General features: G+C 39.8%; 1 protein-coding gene and 1 pseudogene across 6 annotated transcripts in view; both read right to left on the reverse strand.

Moving 5' to 3' along the window:
* Nucleotides 1–18,301, reverse strand: part of SASH1 (SAM and SH3 domain containing 1) — a 308,428-nt gene that overhangs the window by 53,652 nt on the left and 236,475 nt on the right. For all 6 annotated transcript variants that reach the window (XM_059941034.1, XM_059941030.1, XM_059941032.1 and 3 more), the window contains 3 exons: nucleotides 16,562–16,648; nucleotides 14,116–14,228; nucleotides 6,774–6,875 (listed from right to left, as the gene is read on the reverse strand). In XM_059941034.1, the coding sequence (XP_059797017.1) occupies nucleotides 6,774–6,875; nucleotides 14,116–14,228; nucleotides 16,562–16,648 (302 nt within the window). The remainder of the gene's footprint in view (nucleotides 1–6,773; nucleotides 6,876–14,115; nucleotides 14,229–16,561; nucleotides 16,649–18,301) is intronic.
* Nucleotides 10,809–13,910, reverse strand: LOC132376372 (lanosterol 14-alpha demethylase-like; annotated as a pseudogene).

Consider the following 18,301-nt stretch of genomic DNA (forward strand, 5'->3'; position numbering starts at 1 on the left):
TTTTAAAAAAATCGCTGGTACTATCTATAGGTGGAAGACAATTCTGTAAATTCATCATGCACTGTCATTAAAAAAATGACAATGTTGTTTGGGAATCAGATTTCCCCAAACAACAAAGCTAGTAATATTGGTTTCTATTTTCCTTTAACACCTTTGCAATATAAAAATAAAACTTCTGATACATCTTAACTTATAGGCATTGTCTAGAAGTCCACCCTAGTAAAAGAAACCTATTCAAAATAAGAATTATTTTCACTTTATTAATTATATTTAAGAATAGCCAAGTTTTAAAAAATCTGGTTCAACCCAGAGTCCTGGACTCTAAAAAGAGCACCTTGCATTTACAGACGTCTCTCGGACAAGCAGAAGCATCGTTCTGCCCCCGAAAGGAACACCCCATGAGCATGAGCTCTGTTCTCTGACCACATTCTGTATTAAATGATTAAATTGTCCATCTTTTCTTTGGCCGTAATAGAAATTAGGCCGTTCACCCCGAGAACCACTAAAAAAGTAACTTTGTGGAATGCTCTCCTGGCCTTCAGCACACTACCTTTTAGAAAGTTCTAGATTAGACTAAGGCTATAGCAACCTCTTCTTCCAAAACAACAGACCTGAATCTTCTGGCTGGAAGACAATGGCTGTAATTGAGGCAGGTGAAATGACTCTGAAAAGCCTCAGTAAAAACCACCTGCTGGTGAGGGCCAAGTTTATGGTTTATAATTTTAGAAAGCCCCCAAAAGATTTAACAGTCTTGCATCATGCCAACAATATGGGGATATTTTAGTTGCGACCTTGAAAGTCCTCAATCAGGGAAACACTTAAAATAGTATTTTGTAAAAAGTGGAAGAAATGACCACCTGATGTTGTGTCTTTGTTACCCCAAATCTGGACACAGTTCAACCACATGGCTCCCCAGGTTAGTGGCAAAGCTATATTCAGAATTGGAATGAAAGGTTATGCAGAGATGCACATATGGGTGTAAGGTATTATTATAACACCACAGTGATAACATAGCACTCTTTGCACAAATATTTCCCAACTCTAATATTTCCCCAAATGTAAAAGTGATCAATTATGAAACGATGACTTGCTTTACAAAATAATTCACGTCACAAAACATTTCACCATAGTTGCTTCACCCTGGTAAGGAGCTCCAGATACAGAAACATAATTCCAACTTTTTCTGGAACACAGTTTGTATGAAGTGAAACAATTAAACGCGACCAAAATAGATGTCTGCAGTGGACTCTTAAGAGCTCTGGTGCTTTACTGTCCTTGTTGTTGCTTTAATATTTCTTTATATATTATATATTTAAAAAAATAATTTGAATAGCATCATAATCAAATAATTTACAATTTGACATTTTTCGGAAAGAGAGTTCACTGCAAGTATTTCAGGTACAGATCACCAACTCTTACCTACCAGTTTTGTAAAAACAAAAACTATGATTTACTAAAATGTACGCCTTGAGTAAAAAAACTTTAAACCCCAGTAAGACAGACAGCACAATTTCTTTAAACATTTTCTTAATCAGAAGGTAAACTGAACCTCAACGCACAAAGCTGAAAGCTTAAAATGAGAACTCTTACAACCTTTCCCCTGCAGGAGGCGAAGGAAAACAAAAGTTACTAAAATAAAATGAAAAATATTAAAATAAACGTTCAGATGTTTAACAAGGAATCCAGTTAAGTACTCAACCAGAAATTCTTTTTAAAAACTCTAACACTCACAACAGAAGTTTGTTATTAATGAAAAACAGCAGAGAACTGATTCCCCTCTGGCAAAGAGAAAGCTATTTTTCACTTCCCCTGGTAACTATCTTTAGTACTTAATACTCTTGGAAACTGAGAATGTGAATATGGATTTATTGTGAAGCAACATGCAATTATCGAATGCCAGTTCTGGGGGTGGGGGAAGCCTATGAATCAATGCAAATGAAACCCTAAAGCACGACAGGCATCAATATAGGCATTGAGGTCTGGTGACAAAGGCCTTATGATCTCTGCAACTTTCATGGCCTGGGCATTCCCCACTATGGCCAGTGGGCTATTTGCATCTCAGTATAGAAAAGAATCGATAGAAAGCTGAAAAGCCCTGGCTCTCGCACAAAAGATAATCAAAGCACCGAACCCAAGGCAGCTGGAGTAGGACACAGTGGGAATTATCTGAAATTAATTACCCTGCTAGTAGGCAAATGGAGCATCAGTAAGAAGGAGTATTTTGGATGGAGTTTCTTGCTGAGTCTCCAGGAAAACATGGGACAGACTAAAGTCACGGTAAGAGGGGCAAGTGTCACGTACATCGGGATCACAATCAAGTACAAGCAAACTTCGGTGCCAACGGTTCATCACCACGCAGTAATGAACAGCGTGACTGAACGTGGGTGTGGGGTGTTGGCACAAAGGCAGCTAGCAAAATACACAGAGTAAACAGCCTTTCTTCAGAAAACTCTCTCCACTGCTGACTAGACTGTCTTCACCTACATCTTTCAGCAAAAAAGACAAGTCATTCTAGAGCTTCTGGGAAATTGCGCTGGAAGTGGAAGGAGCATATCGTACCCCTGGCCCTCCCTCCAACTAGGAAAGGCTGAGTTTATTTTTGAGCCGTCTAAGAAGAAACAGTTTGTAAGGAGTTAATAATGTAACCATGTACGTGAGTCTGTGTGAGCACGTGTGAGGCTAATTTTAACCTCTGCACTGCAGGGTAAACTCCACTGGGGCAGGGCCTCTCTCTCGCCTTCACCTTTGTAACCTGGACATCTGGCATGAAGCCTAGCACATAGCAAGCGCTCTGCGGAAGCTCCACAGATGCCTCCTAAATGAACAAAGAAATGCTCAAGAGAACGAAGGCCCGCCCAACTTTTAAGAAGTACCCATTTCATTCTGTCAGCTGATATCAAGGTGATGGTTGTGATTTACCCTCTGAAAGGGGTTCAACAAACCAATACTTTATATAATACTTTCTTAGCAGCTTGTTCAAAATGCCTACAGTACTCTATTTATAGTAACTTTTTCCTAAATGAGATAAGCCTCTCTCCTTACCATCTAAGTATGTGAGGTTTTACTACAGGCCTGTTTCTCTGAATGGATAAAGTCTTGTAACCTCTCCCTTGACTCAGATGCTATTAATCAGGACAGTATCCAGTGAGACGGACACTAAAAGACCCACTATGGACAACTGAGGCGATGTGTTCTCCCCCGAGTTGGGTTTGAATCACATCAGTCCTGAGTTACGATATTTATTCTTCATGATTCTTTGGATTCATGATTTACATTTATATTATGTTAGAACTAGGGGATAAGAGACCCCAAAAGGCACAGTGAAAACCATGGACATGGTTCCTTTGATTACCTCATGGTCCCAGGACATGCTGCTGGCTAGCATATGACACATTTATTATTATAAATGGTAACATCTCAGTCCCCTCCACACAAAAGCAAACCAGGCAGAGCTTTCAAATTAATAATCCTTTGGGTTTTTTGTTTATTTGTTTGTTTTAGCTACAATGGAATCTGGTGTTTGATTCAGGAAATCAGGGACAAGAAGGTAGTGGGAGGGTTATATTTACTAATGATATGCCATCATTTGTTACTCAGATGCAAAGAAGTGTAAAGACTGAGTCTATAGTCTCAAGACATAAAACATGCTCTTAAAGCAGCCAGGAAGGATGACCATTCAAATACAAGTTTGTTCACTGAATATTTCTCAAGCAGGCTATATGAGCTGAACACTGAGTTAGGCACTCACTGGAGACACAAAGATAATACAGCTGCCTTTCTTGCTCAAGGAGCTCACAATTTCCACGGAGGTTGAAATATATACAATTAATTCTGATACTCCAGGATAACTGTTAGGTTTCACGTAGCAAGATAGTTTAACAAAGCACACAACAGGAAGCTATAAAAATACACTTGAGGATGCTAAAGTTTCAGAGGAGGTGGCAGTTGGACTTCACCTTGAAAGATGCATAGATTTTTACCTGGAAAAATTTGCAGGAAGACATTTTACGTAGAGGAAATGCACAAATTAAAGCAGAGAGTGTGAAAATACAAGGTATGATCAGTAAGGCATTCAGGGTCCAATGTGGATGGAGTGGAGACCTACTGGAGCAACGGGTGACAGATGGGAGTAGAGAAATTGATCGAGGCCAGATCACAGAGGGTCTTGAGTGTGCCAAGAAGTTTGGAATTTATCTTGTAAAACTGGAAAACCATCAGGCTTTTCTGAAACACATGAATGTAAGAAGAGATGTATGTTTTGGAAAGATGACTGGCTGTATGGAGCACTGACAAGAGGAAACAAGAGTCTAAAGAAATGGAGGTAGAGTTGCTTCCAGACTTTAAGGAAGAGAGGACCTAACAAACAAAACAACTGCATAGTAGCTGCAAACTACTCAAATAAACAAAATCTTGAAAACCAAAAAAATAAAAAATAAAAAAAATTGCGTAATAGATGAAAAAGGTTAACTCCCTCCATTCTCACTCCACGCAGTTTGATGATAGCACCATGAAATGTCTATCTGAAACTCTGGAATTCTAATTCCTATGATCTTGGTGGAACTCCTGAGAAGCCATGTTTTGGTCACATTAAAATAGCATGAATAATAAAAGGCATCAAAACTGGAAAAGAAGAAGAAAAATTGCCTCTGTTCACAGGTGACATGGTCTTATATGTAGAAAACGCTAAAGATTTTACACACACACATACACACACACACACACACACACACATCTGTTAGAGATAATAAAGAAATTCAGCAAAGTTGCAGGATATAAAATCAACACAGGAAAATCAGTTCCATCTTTATATACTGGCAATAAAAAATTCAAAAAGGAAATTAAGTAAACAATTTCATTTATAATAGCATCAAAAAGAATAAAATACTTAAAAATAAACTTAACCAAGGAGACAAGACCTGTACACTGAAAACTACAAAACAATGCTGAAAGAAATTCAAGAAGACATAAATGGAAGAATAGCTGTGTTCACGGATTGGAAGACTTCATGTTAAGATGACAATACTACCCAAATCAATCTACAGGTTCAATAAAATCCCTATCAAAATCTCATGGCACTTTTCACAGAAATAGAAAAACCCATCCTGAAATTCGTATGGAATCTCAAGGGACCTTAATAGCTAAAACAACCTGAAAAAGAAGAACCAAGTTGGAGGGCTCACACCTCCCAGTTTCAAACCTTACTATATAGCTATCTTCATCAAAACAGTATGATGCCTGCAGAGGAAAGACATATAAACCAAAGGAATAAAATAAGAGAGCCCAGAAATAAACTCTCACATATACGGTCAATTAATTTTCAAAAAGGGTGCTAAGATCATTCGATGGGGGAAAGGACAGTCTTTTCAACAAGTGGTTCTGGGAAAACAAGGTATCTACTCACAAAAGAATGAGGTTGGACCCATATGTTATATGATATACAAACATTAACTTAAAATGGGTCATAGACCTAAACTTAAAAGCTAAAACTATAAACTCTTAAAAGAAAATAGAGGAGAAAATCTTCACGACAATGGATATGGCAATGATTTCTTAGTTATGACACCAAAAACGAATGTAAATTGGACTTCAAAATTAAAAACTTTCCTGCCTCAAAGGACGCTATCAAGAGAGTAAAAAGGCAACTCATAGAATGGGAGAAAATATTTACAAGTCATGTACCTGATACAGGATTAATATCCAGACTCTATAAAGAACTCCTACAACTCAACAACCAACAGCAAAACAAAAAACCCAATTCAACAATGGGCAAATAACTTGAATAAACACTTCTCTGAGGAATGTATAAAAACGGCCAAGCACATAAAAAGATGCTAAACATCATTAGACACTAGAGAAATCAAATCTAAACCACAATGATATCATTTTATACCCATTAGGATGACTAGTATCAAAAATGGGAAAATCACAAGTGTTGGTGAGGAAGCGAAGAAATGGGAACTTTCACGCAGCTGTCAGGGATGGAAAATAGTGCAGCCACTGTGGAAGACAGTATAGTAGGTCCTCAAAAAGTTACATATAGAATTACCGTATAATCCAGAAATTCTACTCTTAGGTATATACGGAAAGGATTTGACAGCAAGGATTCAAACAGATACTTGTATACCAATGTTCATAACAGCAATATTCACAATAGCCAAATGGGAGAAACACCCAAGTGTCTATCAACAGATGAATGATTAAACAAAATGTGGTATATATGTGCAGTGGAATATTGTTCATCCATAAAAAGGAATGAAGTTCTAGTATAGCTGTAATGTGGACGAGTCTTGAAAACATGGTGCTAAGTGAAATAAACCAGGGACGAGTCTTGAAAACATGGTGCTAAGTGAAATAAACCAGACACAGAAGGAAAGGAGTTGGGGAAGGTGAGGCGAGAATGGAGAGTTCTTGTTTAATGGTTATGGAATATCTGTTTCAGATGATGGAAAGGTTCAGGAAGTGGGTTGTGAAGATGGTTGTACAGCAATGTGTATGTACTTAATGCCACTGAACTGAACACTTAAAATGCTTATAATGGTAAAATTTAAGTTGTGTCTACTTTACCTCAATTAAAAAAAAAAAAAAAAAAACCAGCATGAATAGCGCTGTCCCAGCTACCAGGTAAAGAAAAGAATAACACGTCAGAAGAGACACCTCTTTCCAGATCTAGGTGGGAGTTGGTGACTGCACAAAGAAGTCTAAAGGCTGAAATTGTGTAGGCTGTCCCTTTTTAGTAGGAGTGGTTAAGATGCTCAAAGAGACAGCAAACTTACATTGCAGTTTGATGAGCCATCGAATGGTGGGTAAGAACCGTCTGGCCAGTCAGCAGGGTCCAAGGCAGCTGACTGCCGGTGCTGGGCCTCATACTCCTTGAGCTGCAACAAGAGAAAATGGAAGATTGAAATGGAAGTGATGGCCAAGGCTGTCTACCAAGCAGCAGAATGAATCCTTTGGGCACCTTCTTCGCACCACTGTTGGTGACTAAATGCCAGCCAAAGACAAGGGTCACCCAAATGAAAGGAGAAACACGTCCTTCCCTGCAAGTTTTCATCTAAATCAAGCCAAGAGAGACAACGGACTCTCTGTATTTTGTGTTCCAAAAAGAACCTTGATTTTCCTTCTCCAACATCTTCCAACATCAAAACACCTTTATCAGTTCAATTAGAAGTTCGATAACAGAAATTGTCTGTAGTTTGACCTTTGGATTACCTTTCTTTGTGGAAGACAAAATGTGTAGACTAAGGACATTTTAGTAAAACAGAGGTGGAAGCCTGAAACTGATTTTTAAAAATCGCTTGCTTGTTTTGTTCTAGACTGCCTCATGTTACCAGTTCAATGTTATCACCTAACAAATGTTATGGGATTTATTGGGGATCCTATGGATGAGAGGAAAATAGCAGTTAGATATCTAGAATATGTTCAGAGACATTTAAAGTTCGGGCTTAAAAACTAGGTTTCTACTTTTTGAAAAACACAGAAGGACAAAATGAAATATTACAGAAAATTAACAAATTTAACCTAGCAGAATTAGATGAAAGATCTTTCAGAATGGCCAATGTGAGAAGTTCCAGGTGTGTTTTCATAAAATACATAAAAATTTAACTCTGTGCGGAATACAATTAAGTTGTCACAGCATTAAAATTCTGTTATAAAACAGTTTTTGGATATGAAGTTAAGACATCGATCAAATCATGTTCCATGAATCAAGACACCAGAAAGCAGATACAATCTGACCTGACAGCCCAGGAGATGGTGCCAGGACCGTCCTTTTCCACTGGAGCTGTGTGGACGTGGCAATGCCACTCCTCTAGGAAAAAGCAACTTTCCAAAGCATTATTTCTACTATGAAGTTCTTTTCTGTGCATACTTGTGACAGGAAATGGATGAGGGGGAGGCAGACAGTACTGATTAACAGGTAAGGGCTCCCAAATAACTGGAAGCCCTTGGGCAAATTCCTTAACCTCTCTGTGCCTCAGTTCCTTCACCTGGAAAACGGGATGACAATAAACTATATCACAGGACTATTACCAGAATAAAGTAAGATAATGCAGCAAAGCTCTTAGTATACTGTACCCATGCAACAGACTTTTTATGATGGTATTATTATCACCCTTGTGGTTTCAGATAAGAGAGAGCTCAAAGTTCACATCAACTCCAGGTATTTGAACTTTTGCTATGCAGGTGCTTAATATTATTTTAATCTTTCTAGTATATTAGGGGGATTAATATTGTTCTAATCTCTATAATACATTTAAGTGACATATTAGAATGCTCTTCCTTTCTAGATATATTGGTTTCTGAAATGCATTATTCTTCCTGTATGATCGAAATAGCTGCCTCTGAAAAGGGGGGTTATCATTCGTTTTCTCAGGGTCTCTGCTCTACTTTCTAGGAAGCACTAAATAAAATCTTCATCTTTAGGAAAACAAAACAAATTCCTCACTAGTCAATCATAAACAGACTTAATATTTTTCTTTTGTTATCTGTCCATTTCCATCATTTACGTTGGTACCTAAGAGTACATGTGCTTCTTCTTTTTTAAAAAAATTCATTTATTTATTTATTGGCTGCACAGCTTGTGGGATCTTAGTTCCCCGACCAGGGATTGAACCCGGGCCCTCAGCAGTGAGAGCGCAGAGTCCTAACCACTGGACGGCCAGGGAATTCCCCGTGTGCTTCTTCTGATAAAGATTCAGATTTGTGCTCTTTCCAAATTTACCTTGTTTTTTAACTTCCTAATTAAAAAAAACAAAACAAAACAGGATCTCTAACAATTTTTTAAAGTGCATTTTACAATGAAAAAACCCTGGTTATTGTTTACATAATCACATTTTTGTGTTCCACTCTGCTCCCAAAGACAACTGATGATGTTCATTTGAGAAACTTGTGTATTTTAAAGCAAATTTATAGAGTTTTAGTTTAATTCTGGAAATTTTAAAATAATGACATTTTAAAGTGTGGGTGTGGGTGTCGGTCTGTCTGTCCATCTGTCTACCTTCATATCTTACTTTCCCTAGTCTCATAGTTTTCCCACACTTGAAGTTTATGACATGATTCTTAGAGGAATGACCATCTGCAGTAGGTTAATGCTTATTCTATCTTAAAGACCTTTATGGAGAGAGATTCTAAAATGTTTCCATTTCTAAGAGCAGTTATTATAAAGAACATTTCTATTATATTTAATCTAAATCCCCTCCAGCTGCGATTTCATTCATTTCCTTTTATGCTCTCCTCAGTAGAGATGAAAACAAAACACTGTGCAGTACATCCTAAAGATGTACTGTCTAATAACCCTTCATATACTTGAAGACAGTGAATAAGTTCTTTTCTGCTTCTTTTCTGAGATAAATCCTTTCCGATTCCAACCCAAGAGACCTATTTAAAAAAACCCTCAATCACTTTGTTGCTCTCCTATGGACTCTCTCCATGAGCCTCTCTAGCTGTCCACATTCCTATGATTGATGCACAATACCTGCTACAAGGAAATAATTTATATAGGTTCTCAGCTCATAATCTTGTGCTCTGGTATACCAGATGCCCAGACTCTGTAAAAGACTGTTCTCTGATTTCCCAGTTACCGTAGATATGGACTCACATCTATATACCCTTCTCAGGAGAACTATCCATGGTTGACAGGCGTTGTCTTCCCACAGATGCCTAGAAGGCTGTTCCCTCCTCCCCTATCAGCTTTCAGCCTCTTTTTCTCTGGCAGGACAAACTCCACAGTGCAATTCACCTTCCAGAGCTCCCCACCCCTCCCTGTGAGATCAGGCTGAGGCTGACTCTAGACTTCTCCTGAAATCACATCTCTGTCCAGCTTCTTCCTCTGCCTCTCCTGCTTCCCTCTCTCACTTACAGGTTTCTTCTGAAAGCTTTTCTTCAATAAATCATGTGCACAAGAATCCACATCTCAGGCTCTGCTTCTAGGGAACCTGATGTAAGACAGCTGGCATCAAGAAAAGCTCACCATGCCAAAACATCAGTCAAGCCAGTGACAAACATCAAGTTTTTTGTTTTTGTTTTTCAAATCTCACAAGGACTTTATTTTGGACTTTCACACAGATATGACCTTGTGGAACCCAGCACATATTTATCAGGTGGATAAATACATAATATTTAGTAATGAGATCAAATTACATGAGCAACTGTTTAGTATCAATACTGATACTTACACTATTTTTTAGGGAACATGATTATTAAATCATGGTCATAAATCTCTCTCAATTTCCTTAGACACTGCTTCCAGTTAAAATGTCAAAGGACATATTTTTCAACAACACAGCTCCATCATGGCTGAGTGCCATCATTCCAAAACAATAGTGCCCTCCTTTACGCAAAGCTTTAAAAGTGAGTTTATTCCTTACCCTCCCAATCTCACACACACCACATAAATTACCCAGATAAATTAATAACCCGTAGCTTCCAAGTGTCTCATGGGCTTTCTATACCTTGCAGAACTAGTCCAACATTTGAATACCCTGAACTTACTCACCAAGAGCTAGGAACAGTCTTAAAATTAGCACCTGTAAATTGTGTTGTCTAGAATACGCTAATACTCTAGATCTCCCTAAACAATTTTTTTAACCAGTGTGCCGGACTCCTTAAAGCATACAGAGTAAGTATCCATCATAAAACCATTAGAAAATGTTTGAAATGCCGTTAGATTTGATGGAACTATTCAGTTAATAAAATATAAAAATCATAAGTTAAGCTGCTGTCTTTTAAAATTACACACTGTGTACACAGAGTTATCTTGTAAACTTCATTCTCTTCAAATGCTTTTGCAGCTGACAATGGTGTTTCACATATTAGTTCTTTGCAGCCTTTTTCATTTTCATCTTTGTATTGACAACTGGGTTTTCAGGAATGTGAATCATAGCTGTATACTTCACAGGGGGAAAATACTCAGCAGTGAGACCAAATTCATATAAACAAAGCATAGTGGACCAAATTGTATTCATTTGAACATAGGCAAAATTTTCCCAAATGCAACGACGCATTGGGGGATACACTCAGCTCCAAATGACACACAGGCAAACTTCTCTCCTGATGCTGGGTTGTCCTATCAGGATTAAAGTCTAGACATCCTATATGGGTCTTTTTTTTCCCCCAAACTTTCCAATTAATTCATTTAAATTCATTAATGTTACAAAAATATGACGTGTAACAAATCAGGACACAAGTTATTGTATTCCTAACAAGTCAAAGAAAAAGAAAATATTACATCTTCTTGGTAAATCAAGACCAACCCTAGTATTTCTTACAGGGACCACATCAACATCCTGCACACACAGTCTTCAGAACTGAATTTCTCACACTGTAAAAGAAAAGCACTAGGCTATGCAACGTTATCTGAACAATGGTAAAATGATCACAGTATGTTAATTGTGTCTAAATGGCAGCATGTGAACTTATGGTTAAAAAAAAAAATGTTTGAATCTTTGAAATATATATCAAAGTACATTAGTGTCTAACAAACTCTGAATTGTGTTCCATGTGCCCCAAGGGCTGTGCAAGTCAGTGCCCTGAACACCGCAAATATTTACTAGCTAGTTTATGTAAATACACTGTTTAAGGGGCATAACTTTAGAAAATTCAAATACAAAAAGTGCAGTGGAATAGCTAATTAACATTATCTTCCAAGTTCCTCCTTAGCTACACCGAATGTAAAAACGCATAAAAATTTCAAAATGCAAATGTTTTAACCTCTTATAGAATGTCTTATAAAACAGAATTAGACAGCCACCTGAAACAGATTAAAATAATTCTTTAGTAACATGAAAGCATTAAATACCTATGGGTCTTTTAGACTCTGACTGACAGTGGGAGAAACACATGCCTGATGCCCTGAAGGACTATTCTTATCATGGTCATTACAGAAGGTCTAACTCTTAATGTTTCTTTTATACAGCAATCAAATAAATTTTAGATACTTGAGCTGATCATAAGTTAAAGGAGGGAGATCCTTCGTTTTTCTTGAAGTGTTTTCTCTCTGGCTAAAAGGAAGCCCATGCAGACACTAGCAGCCAAGGATGTATGTTGCCCTGCCAAGAGCAGACCAACAAGCTTCCCTGTTACTTCATCATCTGTCAAAGGACACCCACCCACCTTTGTGTGCAGAATCTAATAAAGTTTGGAGAATGTCATCAATTTTTTCTTTAATCTGTGTTTCTGGATTGCCTTATAGAAAATATTATTGATGTCTTGATGAGCTCCATCCTAAAATTAGGCAAAGACAGCCAGCCTGGCAACAGACAGACTCCACGGCTAAAACCTCCATCCAACCTGCATACAGCTGTGCCACCTTTTCATGGAGTTGACTTCTGATTTCCTTTCCATGTAAACAATGGCTAGCTGTTAAAATTATCAGCTCAGAAAGAGCATCAAACAAATTTTTTTCTCCCCAACTTTGGAAGTATTCCTTTGTTTCTTTTTCAATTATAGAAACGTGCTACCTCAAGTTGACTATGTTAAGGACACTTTTAACATTTTCTTCTGCCCCAGGAAAACTGGGTTAGATACATCCTATGCAACTCCCTTTCCAAACACAGATGGTGTCAGATGCCTGCAGACATCTTCTGCATTTAGATCTTCAAATTTACAATTAAAAACAGCAACGTAGCAGCATCACTCACCAGAACGTAAGTAAACATCTTGCCTACCATGGTAAAATTAACACAGGTCCGTGTTTCTCATATGCATTTTCTGGAGATTCAGTTGGACTTTTTTCAAGTGCTATGACATGCTCAAGGAATGGCACTGGAGAGATGTCTGGTGGACTTTCTGCCCTAGCTGGCAGCTCGACGGGGTGGCTGAAGGCATGGTGGAGCAGGGAGACCAGACTGAGGGTGAAGGGCAGGCGCAGGTGATCAGCAGCATGCACAAGACCCTGCCACCTGTTACCTGCTCCTTCGTTGCCCGGACACTGCTTCAGTCCCCAGAGACGCTGGAGGCAAGATCACCTCTGCTCTTCCGAATCAACAGAGCGAGAGAAGCTGGCAGATGGGCATCTGGTGGAGACTTTGGCCCTCAGGTCTCCCACTACAGGTCCCACCTCCCACTCCCTTCAAGCACTTTTTTTTTTTCAGCATTGTCTCAGCAACAAATTAAACTTTTTTTTTTTTTTTTTAATTATTGAGGTTTAGAGTCAGGTATACTAAACTAAAGTATGTCTGTCACTGTTTCAAGGTTTCAGACCTTAGAGATTCTGCTTAATGGTAAAGTCATAACTTGTTCAATGATTCCTTAGTGACTTGAAAGTTCTAAACCTGCCTAATTTATGACTTGTCTACACCGAACCAAGTATTCAAAGTCAGAATCCAAGAATTAATCAGCCAGTTAGTTGGGCAACAACAAAGCAGGACATCTCTTAAGAATTGCTGTCTTGCTATCACAAACACTACTCCAGTGTCCTAGAGGTTAATTAGGCTTCTTTCAGTGCTTAATTTAACTCAGAGCAAAAAAATATGACACAATAAACTGTAATATCTACTCAGAAATGAAAGTAAGCAAAAGTTTAAGGTTTATAGATAAAGCTTGACTTTTAGGTTAGTCAAAGTTTGTTGAAGGCATCTTATAGAACTAATGCTTATAATGGTTGTATTTACTTTTTCTTTGGTGGTTATTTAGTAATTTATCATTATCAATCTTATCAGTATATTCCTATACCCTTTGATGTCCCTGTCCTAGTCTGTTTGAGCTGCTATAACCAACCACTATAGACCGGGTCGCTTATAAACAACAGAAATTTCTCACAGTTCTGGAGGCTGGGAAGTCCAAGATCAAGGTGCCAGCAGATTTAGTGTCTGGTGAGGACCCACTTCCTGGTTCACAGACAGCATGTGTCCTCACATAGCGGAGGGGGGTAAAGGAGCTCACTGGGGCCTCTTTTACATGGTCACTCACCCCATTCATAAGGGCTCCACCCTCAAGACCTAATCACTTCCCAAAGGCCTCACCTCCAAATAACATGACTTGGGCATTAGGATTTAATATATGAATTTGGGGGGGTGGGGGGTTGGGGTGGAGGCATTCAGTCTGTAGCAATCCCCCAACATTTTTCAATGTCAGGAGGTCCAGTGCTCACAAATGAAAACCAAACATCTGCACTCTTACCCTAGCAAGTGCTTCTTCAATGGTGATCATCTTTTCCTTGACCATCATCATCAGCTGAATCCGTTCCTCATCACTCATTGTTATCTCGCTTGCAACATAACCCACATCTTCTCCTAGAGATCGAAGAAGAAAAACAATAGAAACAGTTGAAGAAGAAAATAAAAAAGATAAAACAGGATGCCAGTCTTGAAGACTTGTCATCTGGGACTACAGAAGGATGTAATTCAGGCGCACCGTCTAGCACTGTTACTGATGGAGCCACAGGACCAGGAATGCGCTGCTTTTTAGGAAGCCAGTGAGCCTACCTCACTCGGAAACAAGCTCCAAGAACAAATGGATGTTACCATGGAAACAAATCCTTCAAAATGATCAGAGCTTTTGTGATGGAGGGTCTAGGGGAGGAGTTTTGGAAGAAGGCTGACAGGGAGTCTGGAGTGACAAGTGAGGCAGAGACCTAATTTAAAGACCCGACTAGAGCGAACAAGCACTCCAAGGCTCCTTCGGCTGAAGGTTCTCGCCGTCCTTCCATTTCAAACATGAACAAGATGTTTTTGCAGAGGAGGGAGAGGAAACCCTCTTTCACGACAGAGAACTTGAAGGTCACAGCGTCTGCTGCAGAACAAAACCTGCATCCTGGTGAAAGCCTAGATCCCTACTAATCTATTGACTGCTGTTCCTCAGGGGACACGCGCAAATAAATATCATCTCAGGTGTGAAACGTCTGGAGATCATTAGAAGGAAGGTACTATCTATGTATATATCCGAAAGTATCACTCTCATAAATATGTTTCCAAACTGTGAGGGGAACTCGACTTCTAGCTCAAAACTGAAGGCAGCCAGAACTGCAGAGGGGAAAGAGAATCCCTCAGTTAGGATCCTTTGAAAGTGTTTTCTTGAAAAGCAAAATTGCCATCACGTCTCATATACGTGAGCCACGTCAGCGTATGTGCCTTTGATCAGCGTGTGGGGAGAGTGTGTCGGTGAAGGTGGGCTGTCATGCGCAGCCGGAGTTCTCACCCCTCATCCTTCTCCTCCACCCTGTTGTTCCCATACACACCTTACTAGAATCAGTGCCATCAGGAGGCTCGGCTCTAGCTTCATTTGCCCGCGGTATAGACAGATGGACCGAATGAGTCTGGCTGCAGACTTGTGGGAACCCATTTCACTCAGGACCTACCTTGGAATTTATGTTCCCCTGTGTTTCCTTATCTCACTTCCATTTTGTAATCAATCAGCCCAGAAACACCACTCAAGTGCCCTTTGCCACTCAGCCCCTTGTGCGGGAAGAGTAATGGTGTGTGCCAGGGGAGGGGAGAGCCTGCAGCTTTGATCCATTTTACTATCTGCCTCGCCTCCAGTGGTGGAGGGGAGTGGTAGAGAGAGTTGCCTGGGTTTAAAAAGAAATCCACGTGAGCCGGTAAACTGTTGGCTTCCTCCCTCCAACCCTTTCTCTCTCTTTTGCCTTTTCCTTCTTTCTAAATAAGACTTTGTTAGAATCCAAGGTTTACTTTGAATCATAAGTGATGCTGGGTGTGTCTCAAAAGGAAAAACTGGGAATGCTTAAGAATAACTCTCACAGCAGGACAACTTAAATAAGCCCACTGATGGCTGCCAAGGAACCCAGGTGTGCCACTGACATACACTGTGTCCATTTTTCTCATTTCCATGTGTAGGAATAACTGGAGAAGCATTCTGCACAGGCTAGGACACCAAGATTTTGTTAAAGAAAATAAGTCGTGTCAGTGGTGAGCAACTAAAAATGTTCATCTAATGATAACCTTACCCAGCCAGACTGGAATCTGGAAGTAGCTTCGTTTCCCCTCCCTGTCTGAATACTGGAGAAACATAAATTATATAACTGGGCCTCAAAGGGATGACATATTTACTTACTATATAAACAACAACAAAAGACACAGCTAAGAGGAGGGCAGGACTGCCTTCACAAAGCAGCCCGGACAAATTCCCATGATGTCAGCCCATTAGACAGAGTTTCCAGGGGTAACAACCCCATAACTGTCCCTGCCACAGAAAAGCATCAGAAGTTCAGAAGATTGCAAAGGCCCCAAGTGGCAGGGCAGGGGGGAGGGTCCAAAACCCACAAATGCTAAGACTTTCTGGACCATTTTAGGGCCCATCTTGGCCAGTAAAGATCTCCCTGAGGTTGATGTGACTGAGAAAAGGAAAGATTTGGCCTTTGCTGCCAGATCTATAAAAGAAAGGACTGCGAACTCTTTCCATTTTGATTTCTTTGATTTAAAAAAAGAAAAAAAAAACCCCACTGGGATGAAGTCTTAAAGTAATGATAGGAATGTCAGAAAGGCTGCACAGCGTATGGGCACATGCAATGACTTATTCTAACTTACAGCAACCATTTAGATTAGCAGCCCAGGCTTCTTAACATTTTAGAGCTAAAAGGACCTACTGTCTGCCAGCTGTGTTACAGTACCTTTTGAAGTCTGTCTCATTATTCCTCTCTGATTCTTTCGGAAGTTCTGCCAGAAATACTTATTTTTCTTCTTCCAATCTCCTTTTCCTTTAAAAAAAGAAAACAAAAAGGCACAAGCAATAAATTCATTAATAACAAAAGTAGCCTCTTCCTTACAATTCAAAGCTTGTAAGAATACTTTGATTTCACAAAAAGACAGTTTTTCTCTTTCAGTTTGTGAAAAGACTTAGAAATGCCTATAAAGTTGTTCAAAAGAAATGCAAATTTCCTAAGAGCAAGAAATGGTACAGTAGGGTTAAGATGAGAAATAAAGAAACATCAAAAAAGCAGGCAAAACATGCATTCTGATTTTCACTTTGATGTTTGTTTAACTAGTGTGTCTAATTCTGCCTTGTCTTGTGGTATAGTTTTCCCCCTTTGGTCTCAGCCACAATGATTTCAACTGAACCACGAACAGGGTACTTTAAAAAGTTAACTTTGTTTTGTTGCTATTCCTGTTGTTGATCTACCCTTGATTTATTTCTGTTATCCCAGGTTTAATGAAGAGAACAGAATGGTTGGTATGTGCTGTGCACACTGGTCAGTAGAGCTGGTTCCACGTGTCTGTGGGGTTGACAGACCCGTGGAACCAGCTATTTCTCTATGGTGTGGAATTGGCATGGGTCTAGCTAGGGCATAGGTGGGGCACGATTCCCACCTCTCTGATACTCGGGCTACCTGCTGACCTCCCTACAGCTCACTCAGGGCACCATGATGAGAAAAGCAGGCTGCTATCCTGCTGTGACATCTCCCAACTCGGTCCCCCCCCTCCTGTCTCCCATTTCTTCCCAGACTGTTCTGGGTGACTTTGAAGTGAAAACAAATTCACTGCCATGGCTAGACATTTTTCATATCTGGTCAGCTTGTGATCATCAGGAACATGTAATACCTTTTAAAAAGCAAGAGGAAAGGGGGAAAGTAAGGAAAAGGAAAGAAGAGGGTGGTCCTTTATTCTTTAAAAATAAAACGAAGCAGCAGCAGCCCTATCTGCTCTCGTGGACGGGGCACACCCAAAGCTGCGGCTTCGTCACCTTTCCGTGTCTGGTTGCTCCATGGCCGCTGGAAACAGGGCCCAGCGGAGTGATGAACTGTTGGTCTCCACAGTCTAGACTGGCGGTGCCAGGCAGTGTGGCACAGAACAGACCCGTGGAAACCCCGCGCAAGGGGCTCCCAGGCTAAGGGCATTATTTGTCAAAGCGGGATGCCCTCGTTATGTTCTGACAATCCACAGGACTCTGGGAAGGAAACTGGAGTCCGCCAGCCTGAGGTTGCCTCTGTACCCAGAATCTGGAAGGTGCCTGCCGCCTCTGGACTAAACACGACAGCAAATATCAGCTATGAAAGGTTAAAGTGAAGTAGGATTATCACTACTTCAATCTTTCTCACAAGCTATCTGGGAATAGAATGTATTTCTTGTAAGCTATACTCTCCCCTTCTCCCATTTTAATGTTTCTGAAATGGACGTGCAGCTTAAGAAAAAAATGGCAAGAGCTAACATTTATCCCGCACTTACCATATCCAGGCACTTTGTATCTAATGGCATATCTCATTTAATACTCACTCACAATGAACGTATGATGTATTCTTGTTTCCATTTGGTGGATGAGAAAACCGAGGCTTAGAGAGGCAAATGACTTGCCCAAGGTCATAACTAGTAAAGTTGGTAGTCATGATTCAAATCCAAACCAAAGCTTGATTTGA

Source organism: Balaenoptera ricei, chromosome 12 (genome assembly GCF_028023285.1).
Source record: "Balaenoptera ricei isolate mBalRic1 chromosome 12, mBalRic1.hap2, whole genome shotgun sequence".
NCBI classification, from domain to species: domain Eukaryota; kingdom Metazoa; phylum Chordata; class Mammalia; order Artiodactyla; family Balaenopteridae; genus Balaenoptera; species Balaenoptera ricei.